Raw genomic sequence first — 27,794 nt, forward strand, 5'->3', positions numbered from 1 at the left:
GGCTTGGTTAGGTCTCACTTGTAAAAGAGACTTTCTCATTAAATGAAGGCTATACATATACGGTATATAGTACAATCAATCAAAACCCCTTGATTTAAGCCATTTCTTTTTTTCTCTCATACCTGGCTGAGAAGCAGGCAGCATGGTGACAGTGAAACCCAAAAGGGCAAAGAATTTTTTTATTTTCAAAATCTGAAATAAACCTGGAACCTGGAAAGTTGAGTTTTCCTTTAACAAACAAGTTTTGTTTTCATTAAGCGTTATTAACCAAAAAACATTTTGTGTATCCCCAATTTTTTTAATATTTCAAATCCTGGTTTGTTTACATAGTGTTTGCTAGTATCCAGACTTCTTCTTCCCTGCCTTTGCTTGCACATTGTTTGAGTAATTGACCCCAAAGATCTGTGAAAAAGTGTGAAACCATTGGCAGGAATTTGTAGCACACCATCCACATGCTTGCCTGCATCCTGTGCATAATTAAAACAAAAATACCCAATGACTGTTATATTAGCAAGCATCATCTCAATTTTTGAGCTGCTTGAGGTTTTGCTAAAATTGAAACGTTGGGTGGATAAATTTATAACGTGTCAAATTTTACAAGCCAATCATCTGTTTAGTATGTAAAATCTGACAATAAAGTGTCAGGTGATTATAGCTCTCAGATTGATGTCGTGAAGTGAAGTTGCATTTTGTGAGGTGAAGTGTGACAACACCAGTCACCAGGATAAAATGTTAGTAGTACACATATGTCCAAGGTTGACATTCGTACTAAATGTGGCATATCATGTTCACATTAAATGTCTATTAGCCACCGACCAAAACCGTCTATTTTTCATGGGAAGTCAGACCATCTCCATCTGTGATTGTGGCGACCAAAATAGGTATTTTAAGACAAACTATTATATTTTCCTAACCCTAACCAAGCATTTAACCAGAACATAAGCACAGTGTTGTTACAAGAGACAAATAGAAAATTCAGACTAAACAAATGTAAAGTTGCAACAAGACACATTCACTTTTAACAAATCTGTCTCTATAGGAGCTACTTTTATATAAATAAATATAACTAGTAAAGTTAAAAGTATGGAGTGTAGTTCCATACTCTGATAGATGAATGATACAGAATAACATTACACATTTAAAGAACAAAGTGAAGTTCTAGTTTCACTTCTCTCCCTGTGATGAGTTGGCAAAATGACTTTTAAATGGCAGAATGGGCGTGGGTGCATGATGGAATGTGGCTCTTTAAAAGCAGGACGGCTATTGTTTTTACTCTGGGTGGCCCTACCTGTAAACAGGTAAACAGAAGGGAAGACAAATTAAGCAGAACAGTAACCAGCAGTGCATTTAATATACTGTATATTTAATAAAGTGTGTGGGCACTACCTGACCTATTAGTTTTATCTGTCTTTTTCTTACCACAATTACCAAAATAAAGTTATGTTATGGCTTCAGTTGCAGTTTTATGCTCACATAATCTGTTTTGTACAGAGTATACATACACATTCACTGGAAGGATTTTACATTTACAACACTTTGAGTACTCACATGCTGCAGGAAGGGATTTGACGACCTGACTGCATGATTAAACAAGGTTCTGTAGGAATAATATCACAATGTCTGCATAGAATAATTTGACCAGTAACACAACTGAACAACTATTTTGTTACACAATGTAACACAATTTTAAGTACTATGAAGGACAGTGGTTATAAGAGTAAAACGAGTATAAGAATGTGTCTTGTGAACGTCTGATGTGTTTTCAGTTTTGATTTACTGAAATGTTTTTGTGGTCTAATCAATCACAAGACACCCATGATGAGGGCAGTGACCAATCTGATAGGTGTGGCGAGATATAAAAGCCAGGTACTGTTCCAACCCCTCAGCAGTCTAAACGTGTTTTAATATTGTTCGTGTGGCTATCCCGATATATCTGCTGCTTGTTGTACCAACATAGAAAGCATCAGTTAGCCATGGCTACAACTTCTGAAAGCTCGTCAGAGAAGGAAGAGACAATCTTCCAAGGCAAGGTAAAATATTGTGTACTGTAACTACACATCACACTTCATTTTCAGGCCTAGATAACTATAGTAATTATTACTGTACTTGTATTAAGATTGTGTATGTTTGTTGTCAGTTGTTGAGTCCAAAGTCAATCTCCAGCTGAAGGTGATGGAAACATTAAAGATGAGGAAGATTGCAGTATGAAAAACTAGTTCACGAAATACTCAGAAGAACTTTTCTATTTTGCTCCACAACATACATTTTTTTAATTGTATCTATTGATTTTATTCCTCTGTAGCTGTGGCTTCATGTTTGAATTCAATAGGCCTCATTCAAGAAAATGTTTGAATTCTTATCCTTTTGCAAGCTCACAGAGCCCTCGAGAGATTAGAGCTGGTTTTACTGGTAATATTTTGGGACTGTGTCCGGCCAGGTGTTTAATGATCCCATCCACGGGCATTTGGAGTTGCACCCACTTCTCATCAAAATCATTGACACGCCACAGTTCCAGAGACTTCGATTCATCAAGCAGCTTGGGGGGGCCTACTTTGTTTACCCTGGAGCATCCCACAACCGCTTCGAACACTCCATTGGGTATGTCTGCATTTTTTCAGATACACTGACACTGTTCTGTGTCCTAAGATACTCAATCCTAATGACAGGTAATGAACAATGACATGAACAAAGCAATAAATAATAATTAAAGTTAACATTGCATACCCTAGTACAGGTGTACAAGTCCATATTTTCTGTTTTGCAATACGATACTGTACGATAATTGAGTAATGAGTTTTTTCATTGTTGTGCTGTAAAGGGTGGCACACTTGGCAGGAGAGCTTGTACGAGCTCTGAGAACACGGCAGCCGGAGCTCGGGATCACTGATGAAGACATCCTTTGTGTGCAGATTGCTGGTCTCTGCCATGACCTGGGTGAGTCATACATACCTTTTTCTCTATTTCATGTAAAAGGTTTTAAGTGGTAATTGCTGGTTGTGATTTAGAGTAAAAATGACAGATTGACAGTATTTGACAAATTGTCAATAAAAGCTGGTGTTGCTGTAATGTACAGTGTTACAGCAAGTATTAACAATTAAAGGCTGACCCCTAAATGAAGAATGAATGAAGAAAATGGAGGCAATTTGTGCAGTGTTTCAAATGAAAATGTACAATTTAGGTTGTTTTTTTTTAACAATACGCCTGTTCTAATTTTAAAACTAAAAACTTCCTGCAGATATTTCAGATTAAATGCCTTACAGGAAAGAAGAGGAAAGGTATGGGGAGGCCGTTAATGTGAAACATTTGCAGTCTTGAATTTCATTGAGATCAGCTTAACGTAAAAAGAAAGAATGATGAAGTGGAAAGTTTTGGTTAAGCTCAAAGAACTATAGGCAACAGTGTTTGTAGCTCTTCCAAACCATCATACTGAAGGGTGGGGTTGAAAAAACATTCTTCAGAGAGAGAGGAGTGATGCAATAATTGTTTTAATATACAATAATGTCATTTTTTCCAGTCTCTCCTGTAAGGCATTCATAGTGCAGCACTCACTGTACACACAAGAAATGACCACTCATTCACTCATTACCTTCCAATAAACTGACACCCAGTGGTTTCTTCTATAGTGAGAGGTAAATCAAAAAATGTAGAACACTTATCAATCATAGTCACTGTGATTCAGACTGATTGAGTCAGTTTTTTTAAAGACCTGTATGGAACCTACTGGTATGTTGATGAAAGTGATTCTGCAAAAATGTACAGTACGTCATCATGAGTTTATCATATTCATCAAACATAAACATGGCTGAAATGTTGAACTGACATTACCAGCAAAATATAATAACAACAAATGGAAGCAGGTCCCAAAATAGTTCATTTATAAAAATGCAATTATTAAATTGGGGGAGAGTATATCCCTGTCTCTAATTTGCCCTATTTCTGATAAGTTCATGGTTAATGGTAGATACATTCACTCATATCAATACACTATTCTGCACCTTGCACGGCCAACAAGAAGCAATACAGCACTTCATATCCAAAAAGCCTCAAGATATTTTTATGCTCAGCTGTTTACACACCGATGGAAAAGCCACCAGGGGCAATTTGGGGTTCAGTACCATAAGTAACATGCACCCGCGAGATCAGGGGATCAAATCACCAACCATCCTACTTGCTTTACCTCCTGAGTCACAGCCGCTCACTTTACAGTTCACACACGATAATTATTAGGTTATCTTATAACTATTTCTCTACATCTAGGACATGGGCCCTTTTCCCATCTGTATGAAAAGTTCATCGAGAAAAGACGTCCAGAATTGAAGTGGAAGGTAAGTTTTCCATGATGTATGTCAAAAGAACCTATCAGAAAATTAAGTACAGAGAAAAACAGAGACAGAAACTGCATTACAGGTGAAATTTGCCATGTTTTATGTCGATATCCCAATCAGTGTTAAAGGAATAGTTCACTCTAAAACAAAATCCAGTCATTATCGACTCACCCACATACTGATGATAAGTCCGGTGTAGTTTCTTATTCCTCAAAGTGCAGCTGGAGACCCGCGGGGGTATCCTCCAACAATAATCCATATAACGAGCGTGAGTGGCACCCGAGACGAAAAGGTCCATAAAACTACACAAAAACTTTGTAATATTCCTCCATACTGCTCGTCCGCTGCAATCCAAGTGTCCTGAAGTGGCGACATCCAGAGTTTAGTCGAAACGACGTCATTTAGTACATTTTTACAGCCTAAACAGTCACTATACTGTATCTGCCTGGAGGCACGCTCCGCGTTCACGCGAGTGTCCCTCACAGCGTTTGCACTACGGAAGCAATGCTTGCACAGCCTGCCTACATGTACCAGGATGCATTGCACGCATCCTACTGACGCTCCACCCCCTAATACTTCCTAAACCTGCCCATCATGTGAAGGTGGGCGTTTCAAACGGGGCTATGTACAAAAAGGCAACTGAAATAGGTTAGCTACGTCATTGATAATAAAACGGAAGAAGAGAAAGTTTATATTTGGTAGTGTTGTACAATACACATAGTTTATTTAGTATCCATTAGATCTCAGTCCAGTGAGAAAAATATTAATTCATAGCATTGTTCACAATAAAAACTGTGAAGACATGTTGTAAAACTTTCAATGAATACAACAGAAACAATAATACAGAAGATGGCTGAGTGATGAACAAATAAGCTTCAGTGCTCAGGGGCCCCTGGGGGTACTAATCCAGTCGTGCTTGCTTGAAAATACTGTGATCTACAAAAGGGGGGCACCGCAGAAATGTTTGGGAACCACTGCTGTGAGTCATAGCCACAGATCTGTCATCTGGCAAAAATGACAGATCCTGTCATGTTTCAGCAAACTACTTGTACAGTGAGTGATTGTTTTTTTTACATTGAATTCTCATGTTAACATATGAATGAGTCTGTTTCTGTTGCAGCATGAGAAGGCCTCTATAGAAATGTTTGACTACCTGGTGAAAGACAATGACCTGGAGAAAGAGATGAAGAAGTGGAAGCTGAACCCTACCAAGGACGACCACCTAGAGCCTACCACTGACCTGGTCTTCATCAAAGAAATGATTGGCGGACCTCTGGACACTACAGCAGCAGTCAGTCATGCTAATGTGAATTGTGTGAAATCAATCAGTATCATCATTACCACAGCAGCCATATCTAAATCCACTCTTGTGTGTCATCTTCTCAGTGGCCATATAAAGGTCGGTCAGAGGACAAGTCCTTCCTCTATGAAATCGTGTCCAACAAAAGAAATGGCATTGATGTGGACAAGTTTGACTACTTTGCCAGGTGGGACTTGTTGAACAGCTGCTGTAGAACAATTCACTTTTTGATATAGAAGGATGAACTACTATGTGTTACAATGACAATATTCTCTGGATTATTTTAACTATATGCAGGATTCCTCAGGGTGAATTGATTAGTTTAACATATTAAGCCACATTTCTTCACATATTTCTTAACTTTGATTTTTTTTCAGGGACTGCCACCACCTGGGCATGAAGAACAACTTTGACTATCACCGCTTCTTCCACTTTGCCAGGGTGTGTGAGGTGAAGGGTGTGACGCAGATCTGCGTTAGAGACAAGGTTCAGACATTGTTGCTTTTTATCAGATTTTAAACAGCAATCCATTTATCTGAGACTAAACTATCGGTTATCTTAACAGGAGGAGGGCAATATCTATGACATGTTCCACACAAGGTGCCAACTCCACAGGAGAGCCTACCAACACAAAGTGAACAAGAACATAGAGACTATGTGAGTACATACCCTTCCCCTGTTGGTACTCCAACATTTAGCGCTGTCTGCTGTCTGATGTAGCTTATGTCATTTGCTTTATGATTTACTCTCTTGTATGGAACACTGTAACATGTTCTTAAAAGAAATAATGATGCTGGGTATGATTATCCAGGATCACAGACGCTTTTTTAAAAGCAGACGGGCACATCAGGATTGAAGGCTCAGAAGGAAAGATCTTCACTCTCTCCACAGCCATAGATGATATGGAGGCCTACACCAAGCTGACAGGTCTGTAGATACTACTGTGATCTGTGACCACCAAAATCTAATCAGTTCATCCTTAACTCAAAGTAGATGTATATGACAAATTTGAAGAAATTCCCTCAAGGCGTTGTTGTAATGGCACATTCACAAGAATGGGATGGACAACCTGAAAACATGATGCATCCAGCCTCGGCTATCGCCGGCACAGAGCCATAAAAAAATGTCAGACTTTTGTGCTGAAAATTTTAAGACCAATCAACAGAGAATAACATTTACCATGTGACAAGTTGTTTTACAATATATTAATGTTACAAACATGTTGAATTTGATATATTACAGATGATCCTTCTTGTAAGTTAATGTAAGTGGTTGAGTGACTGTCTTGATATGTTCGATCAAGAACAAAAGATTAACTTTTTTTTTAAAGTAATATACCAGTAAGGTGCTGAAAATTGTATCAATCATTATCAATCTTTTTATATATATGAGACTAGAGCTGAATTTGTCATTTATTTCTCTTGTACAATATTGTTAGATTTAGTGAAGAGAATATATAATTATCACAAGTCTGCACAAACCTGCTAATACACTGACTATATATTTTTGTACTTATTGTGTGACACAAAATGTAAATCATCATTTATTCCCAAATTGTATCTCCAAAAGTGAGGCGATTTTACATGAAAAGATATAATAAAGGTAATTACGGGGGATTTGTTGATTGTAAATATTATATCATAGTCCAAAACCAGTTGAAATTCAGCAAGCTTTTTTAATCGTGGCTAGACTTCCAACCTAGAAATACTTGCATTCGGAGGCGTGGCTTCTGATACGGCAGCCGCTTTGCCACATCAGTCTTGTGAACAAGAGCAGCCAATGAGGTATCTATGTGTATATATCTAAGAGGTTATTATTGTAGGTAGTTTTGATCATGTGATCATGCACATTAAATGACACCAGATCCTGTAAATTAGATAGTTGTAATCAGTGATGAACATCAAAATGCTGGATTGAGCCAGCTTTTATCAAGGATGTTTAAATAATATGAATTATATTATTATTATATATTTAAGAATGAATTATGAAGTCATTTTATCACATAGTCAAATTATTTATTATTTACTTTGGAACCTTGTCTTTGGTTTGTTCTAACTCACCTTTCTTCAACTCTGTTACTGTTTGTCCTGTAGATCGTGTGTTTGAGGAAATACTCTTCTCTTCCTCCACCGAACTAAAAGAGGCTAAGCAGATTCTGATGAGGATCATCTCTCGAGATCTCTACATGTTTCTGGGGGAAATGCAGATTAAGAAACCCACCGAGGTGCGTATCTAATGTCTCTGTGTGGCCATGTCGCCTTCCACATCTGTTTGAAATGTTAACTAGTTCACTATTACATCTGACCTGGATGTAAAACTCTTTTTGTTCTTGTTAAGTGCACATTGCTTGTTTCTGTCGTCTCTATCATTTTACACACCTTGTATAGGTATTGTGCCGGGATTTCATGTCGACCACAGTAAATTCCAGGGTCATTCCTAGAATGATGTGATAGCACTCTGAAAAAGAGTAACGTTACACATCTCCCAGATCTAGAAAGGAGTTAGTCTGTGTTTTTTCGCTTGTTCTTGACATTCCTATCAGTATTTTTCTATACCTCATTCATCTCCACTGCTTTCATTTTAGAGATCAGATGAAGTTCAGCTGGAAACTAACACTGGTGAGGATGATGCAGAGAGAGCCATCACTAAACAGTTGCAGGTAGGTGTTATATGAAGGGTGAGGTGATTTTAGTTTGTTGATCATGAGAGGAAGGTTTGAACATGATAAGAAGTGAACACGGTTGAATTTAAACAATAATATAACAAACATGATTTTAATATTGCACCAGCTTTCCCATCAGTATTTTTCTATACCTTATTCACCTAACCTTAAAGGGTTAGGGTGCTTGTAGTAACTGCAGTCTCGTCGCATTGTGTGACATTGTGACTGTTTTCCTTTTAGGGTGTTCAGAGCAGGGACAGACAGCTGAGAGACACTGAAGTCAGGGGACAGAGGAGAGAGTCATATCAGCCACACCCAAAATTCATTGACACTCAAGTTCTGTTCAGGGAAGTTTAAGGCGACCCATGCAGCAATAGCACATGCAGAGAATCCATCATGCACTGCAATAAAACCCCTGTGTCCCACGAGATGGACAGTACGGGGCAAAGCCATCACAGCTGTTTTGTCACAGTATAGGTCAGTGCTGGCTAGCTTGCAGGAGATGGCTTGTGGTGCCTCAAATACTGCATCTACTGCTAATGGCCTGCTAGGGCAGTTTAGGAAAGGCAAAACAGTTTTGGGTCTCATCCTTGCCTCACCAGTGATTTGTGAGCTTGAATGCCTGAACATCTTTCAGAGAACTGAAACCATTGCTGGCATGAGGGCTGCTGTCCAAGTTGTTAGGACCTCACTCAAGGCCAAAAGAGATGAGGCAAGTTTCAAAACTCTGTTTGAAGAGGCGACGGCTGTGGTTCAGTCTTTAGGTGTTAAGCCCATTACCATTCCACAGACCACACTGCCCCCAAAACGCTTCATTGAAGGAGTTGGGGCACATCAGCCTAAAAGTGCCAAGGACCCCTACAGAGGGGAATTCTTTAAAGTCCTGGATATTGTAGATGCACAGCTCAGTGAGCTATTTAACCAGGATGACTTGCTGACTTTGCAAAAGTTGGAAGAGACACTTCTGAGTGGAGAGATTGAGGCTGCAGTCATTGAGAAATACCCAGAGTTGAACAGAGTCACTTCCAGTGCAACTTTCCATGTTTCGCCTGAACTACTCATTTAGCAACAGTGCAGAGGCTGCAGAGATCATTCGTGGATTGCCTGTAGGAGGTACGTAGACTATTTGGGCAAGTGGAAAACCTGGTCAGGTTGCTTTTGGTAGTCCCCATTTCATCCTCTGAGGCAGAGAGAAGTTTTAGTGTCCTCCGCAGGCTCCAGTCCACAATGAATCAAAACAGACTTAACCATGTTGCTGTCTGTCATGTCCATCAGGATAAACTTGACTTACTGGACAAGAGGTCAATTTGCAAACAATTTGTGGCTGCAAATGACAGGAGGAAAAAACATTTTGGCTCTTTTGCCTAGGCCAGTGTTTTTCAACCTTTTGTGCGCCACGGCACATGTTTGACACTGAAAAAAAAAAATCACATGGCACGCAAATTATTGAATGCAGGACTGTACAGTGCTATCCAACTTTTATTTGTGACAGAAAACTACACAGGAATTGACATTTATCAGTTCATTACATCCATTCTAATGTCTTTTTCGTTTACCTTTACCCTCACACACCAGTTAGTGGAAATGTGGAAGGATATCACTCGAGAGTAAAAACAAGTTGGTTTATATGTTAACATTCTTGATGCTGTTTTTGCCTTTCACCGTAACCTTTGCCTGTATCTGTGTCTGTTAATTGAGGCATAAGATACAACTAAGAAAAGAAAATGTATTCAGAAAATTTGAATTCAAATTTTGATCAATATTCTTCATGTTATTTATTAATCTACAAAACTGGATGATTAGGCCTGCAATTAAAGAATTGATTTGATATTTATCAGTTCATCACTGCCATTCAAAATGTGTTTTCCTTTACCTTTACAAATGTATCTTTTTAGTAGAATAAAATACATTTGTGAATGTTTTGCAGTGTAGTTAATTTATGACATTTCTGTTCAAACCATTAACGGATCTGTCAGGTTTCCGATATGTGTCCCCCCCAATGTTAAACTCATTCCTACGCCCCTGCCTCCTAGTCCCTGTGACGACCTGTTTTAATGCAGCCAAATTCACAATATAGTTGTAGTCCTTTACATATTTTTCTGTCACTTAATCATAGCTCATATATATGTGGCAAGAGCGAGGGGAACACGAGTGAGAGAATTGGATGATTCGGGACTTATGGTCACGCTAGTTTCAACAAACTGCCAATCAGTGTATTTGTTTTGTTGCTCGACAACGCCACCTGGGGGAGTTTCGCCCCCAGGAACTTAGATGAGAAAAGGACACAGGTTCGAACATACACCCCGACAACAGATGTGATTTCAATATAAAAAGAATATTTTATTTCACAATTAAGTTGTTTAAAAGGGACAATAAAACTACTGCACCCCCAGTGACAGGTACTTAGTTGTGGTATACCATTTCCACCTATATACTACATCTCTAAGCTCTCGGCTAAACGAGGATGTTAGCAAAGAAAACAAATCATGCAATCAACTTGAAATAAACAAAAACACTTAAACACAAAAAAAAGGAACAAAACACAGCGATCCAATTAGAAATAATAAACCTAGAAAAAGAATCGTTAAAGCATGCAATCACAATCCAAAATGTACAAACGGAAAACAAATCATGCAATCAACTTAAATGAACGAAAACACTTAAACACAAAAATAAACAAAACACCAGCAAAGCAAATCAATTAGAAATAAACCTAGGAAAAACAGCAATCATTAATTCATGCAAACATAATTCAAAATGTGCCAACTCCACACATAAAGCCACCAAGCCCCAGCAGTGGGAACAGCGGACCAACAATTAGCAGCGCACGGTTGCAGTGAGTCAGTTAACGACTGTCACCGAACCGGACTAGCGGCAGACGAGACAGCGGCAGTGTCACCTGGTGCGGCGGAACACTGAACTAGGACCTGGAGTCCCGCAGCGCACAGCGTGCCTGCAAATTACACACAAAATCGCCAATTAAAATTACAAATCATTACTGAAAGTAATCGAAAGTAATCTGAACTACAGACCATCTACCACATAGAACAGGTACAGCTTTCCCGACAGAAGAGGAAGCGCAGCGAGCCGCGCATAAAGTTACTGCTGAGAGACCAGAGAAAAGTTACATTAGCGGCAGGCTGAATCAACGCCGCCGAAGCCTTAGGTGAGCCAGCCTACCTGGAGAAAGCAAACCGCCCAGCGTGGACAACTCCAGTCCCCCACCGCCGCGGCCGACAGACAACCGCACTGCAAAGCACAACATAGAACAGGTGTAATGCCCAAAAAGACACACAGCGGCCCCAGTAAACCACGCTGAACAGGACTTACACTTACCGAGCAATGAAGCAGCGAATCCTACAATGCCAACCACCACGCCGATCAGGCCAAACCACACGCCACACCACCCCTGGACGCCAGACCCGGAGAGACAAAAGCGCAAACTGAGCAGCAGGCATCTGTGCAGCTATAGTGGCGGCCAGCCCCGCCCCTCAATCAGGCGCAGCCCGCCGACCCGCACCTGATGTGGATCGAGCAAAGAGGACGGGGCGGGGAGTGGATGAAAAAGTTCATCCTGCCACATATACACAGATGTGTTTAAGGAGGAGGTAGATTGGGACTGGTGGTTTGATCACTGATTCCTCTGTTCATTGTCGTCGTGTCCTTGAGCAGGACACTGAACCTAAAATTGCACCTGATAGGCAGGCCAGCGCTTTGCATGGCTGCCATGAATGTGTGTGTGTGTGTGTGTGTGTGTGTGTGTGTGTGTGTGTGTGTGTGTGTGTGTGTGTGTGCGTGCGTGCGTGCGTGCGTGCGTGTGTGAATGAGTGAATAGTTAAGCACTTTGTCTGTTAAGGTTGAAAAGTGGAGTTTAAGTGCAGCCCAGTTACATTTTAATATGTAATGTAGGCTACATGTTATTCACAAACTGCGCAGGGTTACATCATCATTTTTCAAAAGCTCCATTTTCTTCAAACATAAGACGGGAAAATGGACTTACACACTTCAAACTTAATTTTGGGGCGAGTGTGGACAGAGAGCCAAAACCAAGAAACAAAGATATTCCACCTGTTTCTTACCCTTTCACCTCCCTCCCTAAGGATGTGAGAAATGCTTGGAAGAAGGAATTGAAGAAACCGCTTACTGGTGGATTGAAACCAGAGGACTTTGTAGATTTGGTATGTTTTTAGTATAATTATTTCACTTTTCTTAAAATCTTGATCTTGATGATTCATTTGATTTGTCAGATGCCCTCTGTTGCGGCAAAATTCACTTGTGAATATAAAAAACAACTTCTAGCTCACCTTTGTCATTTAGGTCATTACTCTGGACTATGGGAAGAAAGACAAGAACCCTGTGGATCATGTGAACTTCTACAGCAAGGACAACCAAGACAAGGCAGACAAGCTCACCAAAGAGAAGGTCAGAACTAAAGCAATGATGACAGAATATTTCATCTTAGTCTTTCCTTGCATGTGCTGTTTGTCCCCTGTGTGTTGTTAGGGCAGCTTCTGGCATGTTAATTTTTACAACTTTATGCTGCTGTCGTTTTTAAGGTGTCCCAACTTCTCCCAACAAACTTTTCTGAGAGGATAATCAGGTTTTACTGCAAGAAGACTGATGAAAAAAGTGTGAGCGCTGCCAAGAAACACTTCAAGCTGTGGGAGAGAAAAATTGAGAGGTAACAATTAGATCTGAAAACTATTTCCATCAATTAATCTACCGATTCTTTTCTACATTAATTGACTAATAGAGCTATCTTATACAGATATAAAACATCTTAAAGCCCAATGTGGCATCTTGAAGAATCTTGTTTTTTCTGGCGAACAATCCACCAACTCCAAATTATCCGTCACATAAGACAAAGACAAGTAGCAGATCCTCACAAGTCATAAACTGGATCGAGGTATCATTTGGCATTTTTCCTTTTAACGCTGCACTGCTCTTGTTAATACTGATGCACTTGTCTGTGCTTTCTTTACCTACCTGCAGGAAGGAGATGATGGAACAGCAGAGAACAGCCCTGGGGGAATCAACCAATTAATCTGAAGTTTGGAAGATGAAGATCCAAAACTGAAGAAAGAAACCAGAAACTCCCTGGTACTCATTTATTCGTTATGATTAGAAATTATTAAAATGCTGTATATGGTGAGTATGTGACACCATTTTTCTCAAAAAAACAAAACAAAAAAACAATGACGCATGTAAATGAGTATCAATGAGGTTGCATTGATGCACATTCAGGGCATGTACTTAGGCCTGTTCAATATTATTCACATATCTTTGTTTTAGTTTGATCATTTTAAAATCAGTCACATTTTAGACTCCTTTCTCCATCTGCAGCTGTAAGTGCTTCATTTAAGACTGAATCCCTGTTTAATACCATGTTAGTACCAAATACATTACATTCTGTCATTATGTTGTGAAAAATCAATCATGGTTACTCAAAATGTCTTTGTGTAAAACTAAATACTGAATGTTTTACAGCAGGGTTTTATTCAGCCATCAGTCACATTTATGCTTCTTTGTGTATAATCTGTGTATTCTTCATGATCAGGTAAAGATGTAGAGCACTGTGTAAAGCACATTTGCAATGGAGTAGGTCATTTAAAGTAGACATTTATTTCTTGATTATGAGTTTCAGATATTTAGTGGTGTTTGGTTTTGATGTTAATCATGTTAATCAATATGGAAATCTGATAACATAATGTTTTGACTTGGAGTGATGTTTGATTGAAGTTAATTCTTGGTGGCGGTTGTGGTTGTTTTACTCTTTTTTTGCACTTTGTATTTTATCTATCAATATGAAATACATATTTAATAATCTGTCATGCTATACAACTCAATTTGCTTTCTTTGATGTAACCACCTGTATGAATGTGGTTAAGACAGAATTGTGAAGAATAAAGGGAAACCTACCAGAGGTTATTATAACCTTTCAACTGTATCCCTATTGAGATGGGTTAATAACAGATTGTGCCTGCTCTTGTTGAAATAAAGCTCTTTTTCCTCTTTGTTGTGTGTCCTCTTGCAGTTCAACTTGTCTAACAATAGATAAAATCATATACAGATGGAGAATGGAGATGCTATAACAACAGTTGAATTTGAGTTTTTATGATGCAATGTATTTATAGCATTTATGTATTTTCAGAACACATTTTTAATTAATTAAGCTCATATCAAACACTATGAGTGTAAATGCAGTGACTCCGTAAGGAACTGTACATTAACTGAAATAAATCTCATAATATGGCTCATGAATAACTTAAAGTGTGAACAAGGTTCGCAGTATTTGCTCAAAGTAAATATGTTTCAATATTTTAACTGAAGCATTTCATTACAAAATGCATCTTGAAAGGACGGACAAGTGAGTATGCGTCTCTGTGTTCGGCATGATGACGTTTAATGTCTGCGACAACTTCTGTAGCTTCATTTAGCCACAAATCAAACACCATTTTTAAGACACGTAAGCGCTTTAAAATTCAAGTGTGGGACATTTAATAATTTATTTTATGCTGAGGAACAAAACGTGTAAATATGTTAATCCTGTGGTGACCAAAGAGACTATTTCAGGCATTTAGCTGAAAACCTGTTGACTTTGAGAGGCGGGAACCGGATGTGCAAAATTGCTAACTGATGTCCAGGTTCTAGGACTCATTACTACAGCACTCTATAGCATTTAAATATTGCTCTTTTTTTAGGACAACCAGTTTGAATTCATGTATCCCCTTTGTCTTGCGGGCGGTTTTTAAACTGTGCAGAAGAAAAACCTAATTTAATTTTTGTCTCTTGCATTCAGCAGTTCAAAGTGAATATTCAAGTGTCAAAAATTGACTTACCAAGAGTAGGGTTCAGTCCCGTCCAGTGCTCCGGACACGTGTGTTTACATTACGACCATACTTCACTGCAGACGTAGATAAGTAGTTTTAAGACCCCTCACTGAACGGAATCCTGGGTCGTGACGTCATCACTATGATTGGCTCCACCCTCCGCGCGCTAATCACAAGGGGGCGACCTGCGTCATGTTACATGAAGGTAATAAACCGGAAGTGAGGTGTTTCACTTGTAAAATAAAACAATACAATATGTGCTGAGGTTGGTGTTTACTGATGATCCACAATTTACGTTAACAGTGCACATCACAAAATGGCCTTTTGTTTGTTAGTTTCTAGTTGTTTACAGTAGGGATGATAATTGTGTTATTGTGCAGGGATGAAGTAAGTAAGTAAGTTAAACACTGATCAATATCCACACAAAAAAAATATTTTGTTACAGTTGTCCAATCCGACATGCAGCAAAAACAGGCACCCCAACCAAAACTATTATCTGAAAACCAACAGAAGCACAAAATGTTTGATTGATATATAAAAATGAAACAACACAAAGCAAGACCAAAATTTGACAACAGGAAAATAAAGTAGAAATGGTGATAATGATAATAATGAGTATATACACTGTATTCATCTTCCCCATGAGGATATAAGCATTGCACAGGATAACTGCACACACAAGGTGTGAAGTATTATAATAAGAAGAAAGTGTAACGGTGTAATTGCACAACTATTATGGGAAATTACGTGATACAAACAGCAATTGCACAGTTTGTTGCTTATCCAAAACTTTTGTATGAGTTTTATTGGTATTTACTTTGAAATATGAAATTGCAATATAGTTTTGCAATCTGTTTTTTCTTATCGTTCATTGCATTCAGGGTCACCATTGAGGTTGTGTACTGGAATTTTTTTGTTTTTTTCTGTGAATCTGGGGGAGTTTACACTTCACTTGGTTTATTATGTAGGCTGATTCCAGTATTTGCATATTTATCATAGTTGAATTTGACTCCTTCAAAGCCACAAATAATAAAATATAGAATTATTATATATTTCCCCATCAGAACTTTATTCTTAAACAGCATTTATACCATTTTGTAACTGTAGCTATAACCGTATTTATTTAACATTAAATAGGGTGTAGGCGTATCTTTAACTTTAAAACCAATTTCTGATTCATATAAGTGAATTGATACACCCCTACTGTCCACCTTATCCAGTCTGACCCCCTGTATCACTCAGCCCTGAGGTATGTGACTAATTCTAGCTTCATGACCTATCACTGTACCTCACACAGCATGGTGTCACGGTGCTACAGTGACAGTCATGTTGTTTTTCTGTTTTCCTGTGTCCGGTTCTCCCTACCTGCTTTTCCTCCCTCCTTTTCTCCCTCACCTGCTCCTTCTCCTGTGTGTGTCTGTGGGCGTGGCAGCAGCAGCAGCAGCAGAGCGGCACACCTGTTCGAGATCATCTCATCACCCTCTGGCTTTATCTACCTGGTCTCTCCACCACTTCGGCGCTAGATTATTGCATCCCTTACGGTGACTTCGGAGTGCTGCCATTTTGTATTTTCGTGTTTTCTGTGTTTTTGCCTTTGTGCTGATTCCCTTGTCTTTGGCTCCTGCAGAGATCTTCAGCGCCGTTCTGCTCAGCTTCCTGCTGACCTGCTCTCCTGTGTTCTTCCATGCTGGCTCCAGTCAACCCTGCTTGCCTGCTTATCTGCCTACAAGTCTAGTCTCCTCCTCATTACCCTCCGGAAATCACAGTCAAATAACTGATAAATAATGTCAAATAAATACTTTACTTTCTGACTTCCTGTCTCCGTGCTCTGCATTTGGGTCCTAGAAAGATAACCTCACCGTAACACATGGTGGGAGAGTCATACCTCACTTTGCATAGACTACAACACTGGTATATCTTAATCTTCAAGAGGATTTTAGCCAAATCTTTCTCATTGCAAAATGTTCCTGATCGCACAAAATTGCTTCAGTTCAAAGTGCCTTACTTACACTGAACAAAAATATAAACGCAACACTTTTGTTTTTGCTCCCATTTTTCATGAGCTGAACTCAAAGTTGCCGTAATAATGCCGTAATAATCTTAGACCTTGCCGAGTTGTGGCTAAATTGTGGCTGAAAAAGTGTTTAATCTCTGTGTCTTTGTCTTGCCTTTTCTTGCTAGTGCTAGCTTTACTAGCATCCTCGTTGTCTGCACAGGTTTCACCATGCTGTCTCACCAGGTGAACGATTTGTCGTCTTCCCGACAACTTCCCGTCCTCCTTATAAAATCCAAATCTCTTCCAAACTTTTGATTTTAGATTTGACAGTGTATTGTAAATTTTGTCGGCCTTGTCGGACATGTTGCTTTCGTTTTTACCTGGCAGGCTTTTACGAGAGTTTGAAGATGCTGTGAGGAAGTAGCATCATAGCAGCCTCACTCAACTAATTCATAACTTTAAAACTGGGCCATTGACCAGTTCACAGTACATTTTGATTGACCCGGAGGTCCGCGTATCGGTGTAGGCGTATCTTTAACTTTAAAACCAATTTTGGATTAATATCAGTGAATTGTTGTACCCCTACTGTCCACCTTATCCAGTTTTGACCCCCTGTATCACTCAGCCCTGAGGTATGTGACTAATTCTAGCTTCAAGACCTATCACTGTACCTTATGCAGCATGGTGGGAGAATCATACCTCACTTTGCGTAGGCTACAACACTTGTACATCTTAATCTTCAAGATTACTTTAACCACATTTTTCTCGTTGCAAAATGTTTCTAATCTCAAATCACACAAATTGCTTCAGTTCATAGTGCCTTACTTATATGTCAGATTGGCAAATCAAGCCTGTCCTACTACGGTCCTTAGTGCTGGAATGATCTACAGGCCAAACTCTTGATCTTTACATATGCCTTAATATTGTTGCCTTCTCTACGCACTGTATAATAAAATATATTGTAAGACTAACTGCTGCTATTGTGGATTGATTTTAATGTTGTTGTTGTTCGCTTGTCATTTCCTTGATGCTGTGATTTAGACCCTGGCTTGGTTAGGGCTCACTTGTAAAAGAGACTTCCTCATTAAATGAAGGCTATACATACGATATAAAGTACAATCAATCATGATTTGTGAGGTGAAGTGTGACAACACCAGTCACCAGGATGAAATGTTAGTAGCACACATATGTCCAAGGTTGTCATTCGTACTAAATGTGGCATATCATGTTCACATTAAATGTCTATTAGCCACTGACCAAAACCCGTCTATTTTTCATGGGAAGTCAGACCATCTCCATCCGGGATTGTGACGACCAAAATAGGTATTTTAAGACAAACTATTATTTTTTCCTAACCCTAACCAAGCATTTAACCAGAACTGTTAAGGTGGGGTTTTGTCTGGACCCAAAATGCAGAGGCTGGAAATCAGTTTAAAGGTATTTATTTTGCAACAGAGTTCTTGATGGATTAGAAGACAAGGAGGGCAGGCAGGCAGGCTGGGTTGTCTGGTGGTGACGTAAAGGTATCACAGGTGAGCCAGTGGAGCTGAGCGGAGAGGCGCTGGAGGTTCTGCACACGAGGGAAAAAACACGAGCATTAGACTAGTAGGGGAAAAACAGTAGGGGAAAAACACTTGAGCTCAAGCACAAGAAAAATCGCTACACAAGAAAAACTCTGAAATTACACAAATTTGAGAGACAGAACACTGGTTTAGTCACTATACAAGATGGAACAGTGGAGAAGAGACCGGGTTGATATAGCTGAGGTTGATGAGCTGATGATCTGCAGGTGCACCTCTCTGTTGCCACAGAAACCGCTGCCACACCCAAAGACATAGACAAACACAGGGAAACGAGCAGGTGAGGGAGAAGGGAAGACAGATGTTCTATAAATGTGTCATATTGTTTATTGTGATACCAGTAACACAATTTTTAAGTACTATGAAGGGCAGTGGTTATAAGAATAAGTATAAGAGTAAAAAGAGTATAAGAATGTCAAATTTTCTGTATTGGAACAAAATTGTCAGTGAACTTAATTCAGGCATTTCTTCCTCCCTCACATTCCCTCCTGAACTTATTGGGCAATGCATATTAAAATATATAAATGTAGTTTTAGGGAGACAGGGTTGTTAGTCAAGATTAAAAGGGAGTTGTTCTTATTAAATACTTTTTATCAAATTTGTGAAATGCCTGTATTCTGGAATGCCACTTCTTAAACTGTTGTGTTTTGTGTTCTGAAATCTTTTGTTTTTTAAGTAAAGTGTCTTATCTGTTTTGTTAATTTCTCTTTTGCAGTCTAATGCGTTTTCACTTCCCTGATGAGGGCAGTGACCAATCTGATAGGTGTGGTGAGATATAAAAGCCAGGTACTGTTCCAACCCCTCAGCAGTCTAAACGTGTTTTAATATTGTTCGTGTGGCTATCCTGATATATCTGCTGCTTGTTGGACAAACATAGAAAGCATCAGTTAGCCATGGCTACAACTTCTGAAAGCTCGTCAGAGGAGGTAGAGATAATCTTCCAAGGCAAGGTAAAATATTGTGTACTGTAACTACACATCACACTTCATTTTCAGGCCTAGATAGCTATAATAATTATTACTGTACTTGTATTATGATTGTGTATATTTTATTCCTCTGTAGCTGTGGCTTCATGTTTGAATTCAATAGGCCTCATTCAAGAAAATGTTTGAATTCTTATCCTTTTGCTAGCTCACAGAGCCCTCAAGAGATTACAGCTGGTTGTACTGGTACTCTTTTGGGTAATATTTTGGGACTCTGTCCGGCCAGGTGTTTAATGATCCCATCCACGGGCATTTGGAGTTGCACCCACTTCTCGTCAAAATCATTGACACGCCACAGTTCCAGAGACTTCGATTCATCAAGCAGCTTGGGGGGGCCTACTTTGTTTACCCTGGAGCATCCCACAACCGCTTCGAACACTCCATTGGGTATGTCTGCATTTTTTCTGATACACTGCAACTGTTCTGTGTCCTAAGATACTCACAAATTTGAGAGATAGAGCACTGGTTTAGTCACCATACAAGACGGAACAATGTGGCACTGGAGTGCAGAAGAGACCGGGTTGATATAGCTGAGGTTGATGAACTGATGATCTGCAGGTGCAGGTCTCTGTTGCCACAGACACCGCTGCCACAACAAAGACACAGACAAACACAGGGAAACGAGCAGGTGAGGGAGAAGAGAGGGGGGATTAGGAAGATACTCAATCCTAATGGCTGGTATCAACAATGACATGAACAAAGCAATGAAATTAAAGTTAACATTGCATACCTTAGTACAAATATACAAGTCCATATTTTCTGTTTTGCAATAAGATACGATAATTGAGTAATGAGTTGGATTTTTTCATTGTTCTGCTGTAAAGGGTGGCACACTTGGCAGGAGAGCTTGTACGAGCTCTGAGAACACGGCAGCCGGAGCTCGGGATCACTGATGAAGACATCCTTTGTGTGCAGATTGCTGGTCTCTGCCATGACCTGGGTGAGTAATACATACCTTTTTCACTATTACATGTAAAAGGTTTTAAGTGTTAATTGCTGGTTGTGATTTAGAGTAAAAATGACAGATGGACATTATTTGACAAATTGTCAATAAAAGCTGGTGTTGCTCTAATGTACAGTGTTACAGCAAGTATTTACAATAAAAGGCTGGCCCCTAAATGAAGAATGAATGAAGAAAATAAAGGCAGTTTGTGCAGTGTTTCACATGAAAATGTACAATTTAGGTATTTTTCTTTTAACAATACGCCTGTTCTAATTTTAATTTTGATCTGATGCCAATTAAAACTCAAAGGTTCCTGCAGATATTTCAGATTAAATGCCTTACAGGAAAGAAGAGGAAAGGTATGGGGAGGCCGTTAATGTGAAACATTTGCAGTCTTGAATTTCATTGAGATCAGCTTAACGTAAAAAGAAAGAATGGTGAAGTGGAAAGTTTTGGTTAAGCTCAAAGAACTATAGGCAACAGTGTTTGAAGCTCTTCCAAACCATCATACTGAAGGGTGGGGTTGAAAAAACATTCTTCAGAGAGAGAGGAGTGATGCAATAATTGTTTTAATATACAATAATGTCACTTTTTCCAGTCTCTCCTGTAAGGCATTCATAGTGTAGCACTCACTGTACACACAAGAAATGACCGCTCATTCACTCATTACCTTCTAATAAACTGACACCCAGTGGTTTCTTCTATAGTGAGAGGTAAATCAAAATTTAGGACACATAACAATCATAGTCACCATGATTCAGACTGATTGAGTCAGTTTTTTTAAAGACCTGTATGGAACCTACTGGTATGTTGATGAAAATGATTCTGCAAAAATGTACAGTACGTCATCATGAGTTTATCATATTCATCAAACAGATAAACATGGCTGAAATGTTGAACTGACATTACCAGCAAAATATAATAACAACAAATGGAAGCAGGTCCCAAAATAGTTCTTTTATAAAAATGCAATTATTAAATTGGGGGAGAGTATATCCTTGTCTCTAATTTGCCCTATTTCATGTAAAAACAGGTCTGATAAGTTCATGGTTAATGGTAGATACATTCACTCATATTGATACACTATTCTGCAACTTGCATGGCCAACAAGAAGCAATACAGCACTTCATATCCAAAAGCCTCAAGATATTTTTATGCTCAGCTGTTTGCACACCGATGGAAAAGCCATTGGGGGCAATTTGGGGTTCAGTACCATAAGTAACATGCACCCACGAGATCAGGGGATCAAATCACCAACCATCCTACTTGCTTTACCTCCTGAGTCACAGCCGCTCACTTTACAGTTCACACAAGATAATTATTAGGTTATCTTATAACTATTTCTGTACATCTAGGACATGGGCCCTTTTCCCATCTGTATGAAAAGTTCATCGAGAAGGGGAATCCAGATCCAGGTCATGATGAAAAGTGGAAGGTAAGTTTTCCATGATGTATGACAAAAGAACCTATCAGAAAATTAAGTACAGAGAAAAACAGAGACAGAAACTGCATTACAGGAGAAATCTGTCATGTTTTATGTCATCTGTCATGTTTTATGCATTGCACGCATCCTACTGATGCTCCACCCCCTAATACTTCCTAAATCTGCCCATCATGTGAAGGTGGGCGTTTCAAACGGGGCTATGTACAAAAAGGCAACTGAAATAGGTTAGCTACGTCATTGCCGATAAAAAGGAAGAAGAGAAAGTTTATATTTGGTAGTGTTGTATAATACACAGTTTATTTAGTATCCTTTAGATCTCAGTCCAGTGAGAAAAATATTAATTCATAACATTGTTCACAATGAAAACTGTGAAGACATGTTGTAAAACTTTCACTGAATACAACAGAAACAATAATATGGAAGATGGCTGAATGATGAACAAATAAGCTTCAGTGCTCAGGGGCCCCTGGGGGTACTAATCCAGTCGTGCTTGTTTTAAAATACTGTGATCTACAAAAGGGGGGCACCGCAGAAATGTTTGGGAACCACTGCTGTGAGTTATAGCCACAGATCTGTCATCTGGCAAAAATGACAGATCCTGTCATGTTTCAGCAAACTACTTGTACAGTGAGTGATTGTTCTTTTTACATTGAATTCTCATGTTAATATATGAATGAGTCTGTTTCTGTTGCAGCATGAGAAGGCCTCTATAGAAATGTTTGACCACCTGGTGAAAGTCAACAAACCGGAGGCGGAGATGAAGAAGTGGGGCCTGGACCCTGACAAGGACCTGGTCTTCATCAAAGAAATGATTTACGGACCTCTGGACACTAAAGCAGCTCAAGACAATACAGTCAGTCATGCTCACTTGAATTGTGTGAAATCAATCAGTATCATCATGCCACAGCAGCCAATATCTATCTATATTTAGGAAACTACTTGTACAGTGAGTGATTGCTTCTTTTTTTCCTTTGAATTCTCATATTAAAAATATGCATGAGAAGGCCTCGATAGAAATGTTTGACAACCCGGTGAAAGTCAATGACCTGGAGACACAGATGGAGAAGAAAGGCCTGGAGCCTACCAAGGACCTAGTCAAAGTGACGGACCCTGAAAAGAAGGGAACTCCGGTCAGTCAAGTGAATTGTGTTAAATCAATCAGTATCATCTTTACCACAGCAGCCAATATCTAAATCTACTCGTGTGTGTCATCTTCTCAGTGGCCATATAAAGGTCGGTCAAAGGACAAGTCCTTCCTCTATGAAATCGTGTCCAACGAAAGAAATGGCATTGATGTGGACAAGTTTGACTACTTTGCCAGGTGGGACTTGTTGAACAGCTACTGTAGAACAATTCACTTTTTGATATAGAAGCATGAACTACTATGTATTACAATACGATATTCTCTGGATTATTTTAACAATATGCAGGATTCCTCAGGGTGAATTGATTAGTTTAACATATTAAACCAAATTTCTCCACATATTTCTTAACTTTGAATAATTTCAGGGACTGCCACCACCTGGGCATGAAGAACAACTTTGACTATCACCGCTTCTTCCACTTTGCCAGGGTGTGTGAGGTGGAAGTCGAGGATACATTTCAGAAGCAGATCTGTTTTAGAGACAAGGTTCAGACATTGTTGCTTTTTATCAGATTTTAAACAGCAATCCATTTATCTGATTAGATGAGACTAAACTATCGGTTATCTTAACAGGAGGCAGGCAATATCTATGACATGTTCCACACAAGGTGCCAACTCCACAAGAGAGCCTACCAACACAAAGTGACCAAGATCATAGAGGCTATGTGAGTACATATCCTTCCCCTGTTGGTACTCCAACATTTAGCGCTGTCTGCTGTCTGATGTAGCTTATGTCATTTCCTTTATGATTTACTCTCTTGTATGGAACACTGCAACATGTTCTTAAAAGAGATAATGATGTTGGGTATGATTATCCAGGATCACAGACGCTTTTGTAGAAGCAGACAAGCACATCAAGATTGAAGGCTCAGAGTTGACTCTCTCCACAGCCATGAAGGATATGAAGGCCTACACCAAGCTGACAGGTCTGTAGATACCACTGTGGTCTGTGACCAACAAAATCTAATCAGTTCATCCTTAACTCAAAGTAGATGTTTATGACAAATTTGAAGAAATTCCCTCAAGGCGTTGTTGTAATAGAACATTCACAAGAATGGGATGGACAACCTGAAAACATAATGCTAAATTGTCCTTTATTTCTCTTGTACAATGTTGTTAGATTTAGTGAAGAAAACATATAATTATAACAAGTCTGCACAAACCTGCTAATACACTGACTATATATTTTTGTACTTAATGTGTGGCACAAAATGTAAATCATTTATTCCCAAATTGTATCTCCAAAAGTGAGGCGATTTTACATGAAAAGAAATAATAAAGGTAATTACGGGGGATTTGTTGATTGTAAATATTATATCATAGTCCAAAACCAGTTGAAATTCAGCAATCTTTTTTAATCGTGGCTAGACTTCCAACCTAGAAATACTTGCATTCGGAGGCGTGGCTTCTGATACGGCAGCTGCTTTGCCACATCAGTCTTGTGAACAAGAGCAGCCAATGAGGTATCTACGTGTATATATCTAAGAGGTTATTATTTTAGGTAGTTTTGATCATGTGATCATGCGCATTAAATGACACCAGATCCTGTAAATTAGATAGTTGTAATCAGTGATAAAATCAAAATACCAGATTGAGCCAGCTTTTATCAAGGATGTTTAAATAATATGAATTATATTATTAATATTATTATGTATTTAAGAACAAATTATTAAGTCATTTTATCACATAATCAAATTATTTATTATTTACTTTTGAACCTTGTCAAACTCAAACTCACCTTTCTTCAACTCTGTTACTGTTTGTCCTGTAGATAGTGTGTTTGAGCAAATACTCTTCTCTTCCTCCACCGAACTGGAGGATGCTAGGCAGATTCTGAAGAGGATCATCTCTCGAAAACTCTACAGGTTTCTGGGGGAAATGCAGATTAAGAAACCCACCGAGGTGCGTATCTAATGTCTCTGTGTTGCCATGTTGCCTTCCACATCTGTTTGAAATGTTAACTAGTTCACTATTACAACAGAGCTGGATGTAAAACTCTTTGTTCTTGTTAAGTGCACGTTGCTTGTTTCTGTCATCTCTATCATTTTACACACCTTGTATAGGTATTGTGCCTGGATTTCATGTCGACCACAGCAAATTCCAGGGTCATTCCTAGAAATTGAATTTAGATGATGCGACAGCACTCTGAGCAAAATCATAGGCTATGTCTACACTAAGCTGGGGCATTTTTAAATCACATTGTTTCTGTGTGAAAACAATGCCCACACATGAGTTTCCAGGCCATTTTTAGCCCACTGAACCCCCTTTCAGTCCCCTCCTAGTCCCTGTGATGACCTGTTTTAATGCAGCCAAATCTCGGTTGGGAGGGCTGACATTCGCTGTGATTTTTTTCAAAACAGTAACTACAACAACACAGTAGTGAAGGAGACAAACATATGGTGAGTTAAAGTTTTTTGCCAGGGACAGACGCTGTTTTTCGGGCAGAAATGTGACGAAGAGTTGGTAGGACAGACAGGATGACAGACGCTTTTCCACGTATAACTGTGGTATTTTTTTCCTCATATAAGTTGCCAAAGACACTACCAGTTACTACGTTACTGTTGTTTGGTCCTGTAACGTTGCTTTGTGGGACATTTCTCTTTATTTTGTTGAGTGAAGGATCTGTTTAGTTATCAGACTGAACACCATCAGATCGACACGCCCCTGCTCCGCGCCGCCGGCCTATCCATTCACACAGATGCCGTTTCGCCTCTGCTGCGCCTCTGATACTACCTCCGGAGGCGCATCAGAGCCACAGCGGAATTTCACACAGAGGAGGATGCGGAGAATTGGTGAATTGGTGCAGGATCCTCGCACTCAAAGGGCAGTGTGAATGGGGCTGGTGTGTGAGCGTGTGAATGAGTGAATAGTTAGGCACTTTGTCCGTTAAAGTTGAAAAGTGATAGTTTAAGTGCGGCCCATTTACATTTTAATATGTAATGTAGGCTACACGTTATTCCCAAACTGCGAAGGGTTACATCATCATTTTTCAAAAGCTCCATTTTCTTCAAACATAAATGGACTTGAACACTTCAAACTTCATTTTGGGGTGAGAAAAAAACTGCTTTAGTGTGGACAGAGAGCCAAAACCAAGAAACAAAGAGATTCCACCTGTTTCTTACCTTTTCTCCTCCCTCCCTAAGGATGTGATCAAAGCTTGGAACAAGGATTTGCTCACTCATGGATTGAAACTAGAGGACTTTGAAGCTTTGGTATGTTTGTAGTCTAATTACTTTAACTTCACATCTTGATCTTGATGATTCATTTGATTTGTCAGATGCCCTCTGTTGCGGCAAAATTCACTTGTGAATATAAAAAACAACTTCTAGCTCACCTTTATCATTTAGGACATTACTCTGGACTATCGGATGAAAGACAAGAACCCTGTGAATCATATGAGATTCTACAGCAAGGAGAACCCAGACAAGGCAGTCAAGCTCCCCAAAGAGAAGGTCAGAAAAAAAGCAGTGATGACAGAATATTTCATCTTAGTCTTTCCTTGCATGTGCTGTTTGTCCCCTGTGTGTTGTTATTTATAGGGCAGCTCCTGGTATGTTATTTTTTACAACTTTATGCTGCTGTTGTTTTTAAGGTGTCCCAACTTCTCCCAACAAACTTTTCTGAGACAATAATCAGGTTTTACTGCAAGAAGACCGATGTAACAAGTGTGAGCGCTGCCAAGAAACACTTCGAGCAGTGGAAGAAAAATCGAGAGGTAACAATTAGATCTGAAAACTATTTCCATCAATTAATCTACCAATTCTTTTCTACATTAATTGACTAATAGAGCTATCTTATACAGATGAAAAACATCTTAAAGCCCAATGTGGCATCTTGAAGTATCTTGTTTTTTTCTGGCAAACAATCCACCAACTGCAAATTATCTGTCACATAAGACAAAGACAAGTAGCAGATCCTCACAAGTCATAAGCTGGATCGAGGTAACATTTGGCATTTTCCTTTTAACGCTGCACTGCTCTTGTTAATACTGATACTTTCTTTACCTACCTGCAGTACAGAGATGATGGACCAGCAGAGAACAGCCCTGGGGAAACATCCAATTAATCTGAAGTTTGGAAGATGAAGATCCAAACCTGAAGAAAGAAACCAAAAACTCCCTGGTACTCATTTATTCGTTATGATTAGAAATTATTAAACTGCTGTATATGGTGAGTATGTAACACCATTTTTCTCTAAAAAACAAACAAAAAAACAATGATGCATGTAAATGAGTATCAATGAGGATGCATTGATGCACATTCAGGGCATGTACTTAGGCCTGTTCAATATTATTCACATATCTTTGTTTTAGTTTGATCATTTTGAAATCAGTCACATTTTAGACTCCATTTCTCCATCTGCAGCTGTAAGTGCTTCATTTAAGACTGAATCCCTGTTTAATACCATGTTAGTACCAAATACATTACATTCTGTCATTATGTTGTGAAAAATCAATCATGGTTACTCAAAATGTCTTTGTGTAAAACTGAATACTGAATGTTTTACAGGGTTTTATTCAGCCATCTGTCACATTTATGCTTCTTTGTGTATAATCTGTGTATTCTTCATGATCAGGTAAAGATGTAG

At 39.1% G+C, this 27,794-nt stretch overlaps 2 protein-coding genes across 2 annotated transcripts; both read left to right on the forward strand.

The window, feature by feature from the left end:
* Positions 1-1,973: 1,973 nt before the first annotated feature.
* LOC140999400 (deoxynucleoside triphosphate triphosphohydrolase SAMHD1-like) lies at positions 1,974-13,331 on the forward strand. Its single transcript, XM_073469765.1, has 15 exons — positions 1,974-2,030; positions 2,438-2,598; positions 2,819-2,934; positions 4,258-4,325; positions 5,446-5,616; positions 5,712-5,812; positions 6,003-6,111; positions 6,191-6,282; positions 6,437-6,552; positions 7,719-7,853; positions 9,317-9,329; positions 12,396-12,465; positions 12,605-12,709; positions 12,844-12,968; positions 13,280-13,331. The coding sequence occupies exons 1-15, from the start codon at positions 1,974-1,976 to the stop codon at positions 13,329-13,331; spliced, it is 1,491 nt and encodes a 496-aa protein (XP_073325866.1).
* Positions 13,332-19,586: 6,255 nt separating this feature from the next.
* Positions 19,587-27,794, forward strand: LOC140999401 (deoxynucleoside triphosphate triphosphohydrolase SAMHD1-like). Its single transcript, XM_073469766.1, has 14 exons — positions 19,587-19,643; positions 19,903-20,063; positions 20,501-20,616; positions 21,975-22,054; positions 22,758-22,916; positions 23,284-23,384; positions 23,573-23,693; positions 23,781-23,872; positions 24,027-24,133; positions 24,979-25,109; positions 26,351-26,419; positions 26,555-26,659; positions 26,800-26,922; positions 27,783-27,794. Exons 1-14 carry the CDS (start codon positions 19,587-19,589, stop codon positions 27,792-27,794), a joined length of 1,434 nt encoding a protein of 477 aa, XP_073325867.1.

The sequence above is a fragment of the Pagrus major genome, chromosome 7 (assembly GCF_040436345.1).
Source record: "Pagrus major chromosome 7, Pma_NU_1.0".
In the NCBI taxonomy this organism is placed as follows: Eukaryota; Metazoa; Chordata; class Actinopteri; order Spariformes; family Sparidae; genus Pagrus; species Pagrus major.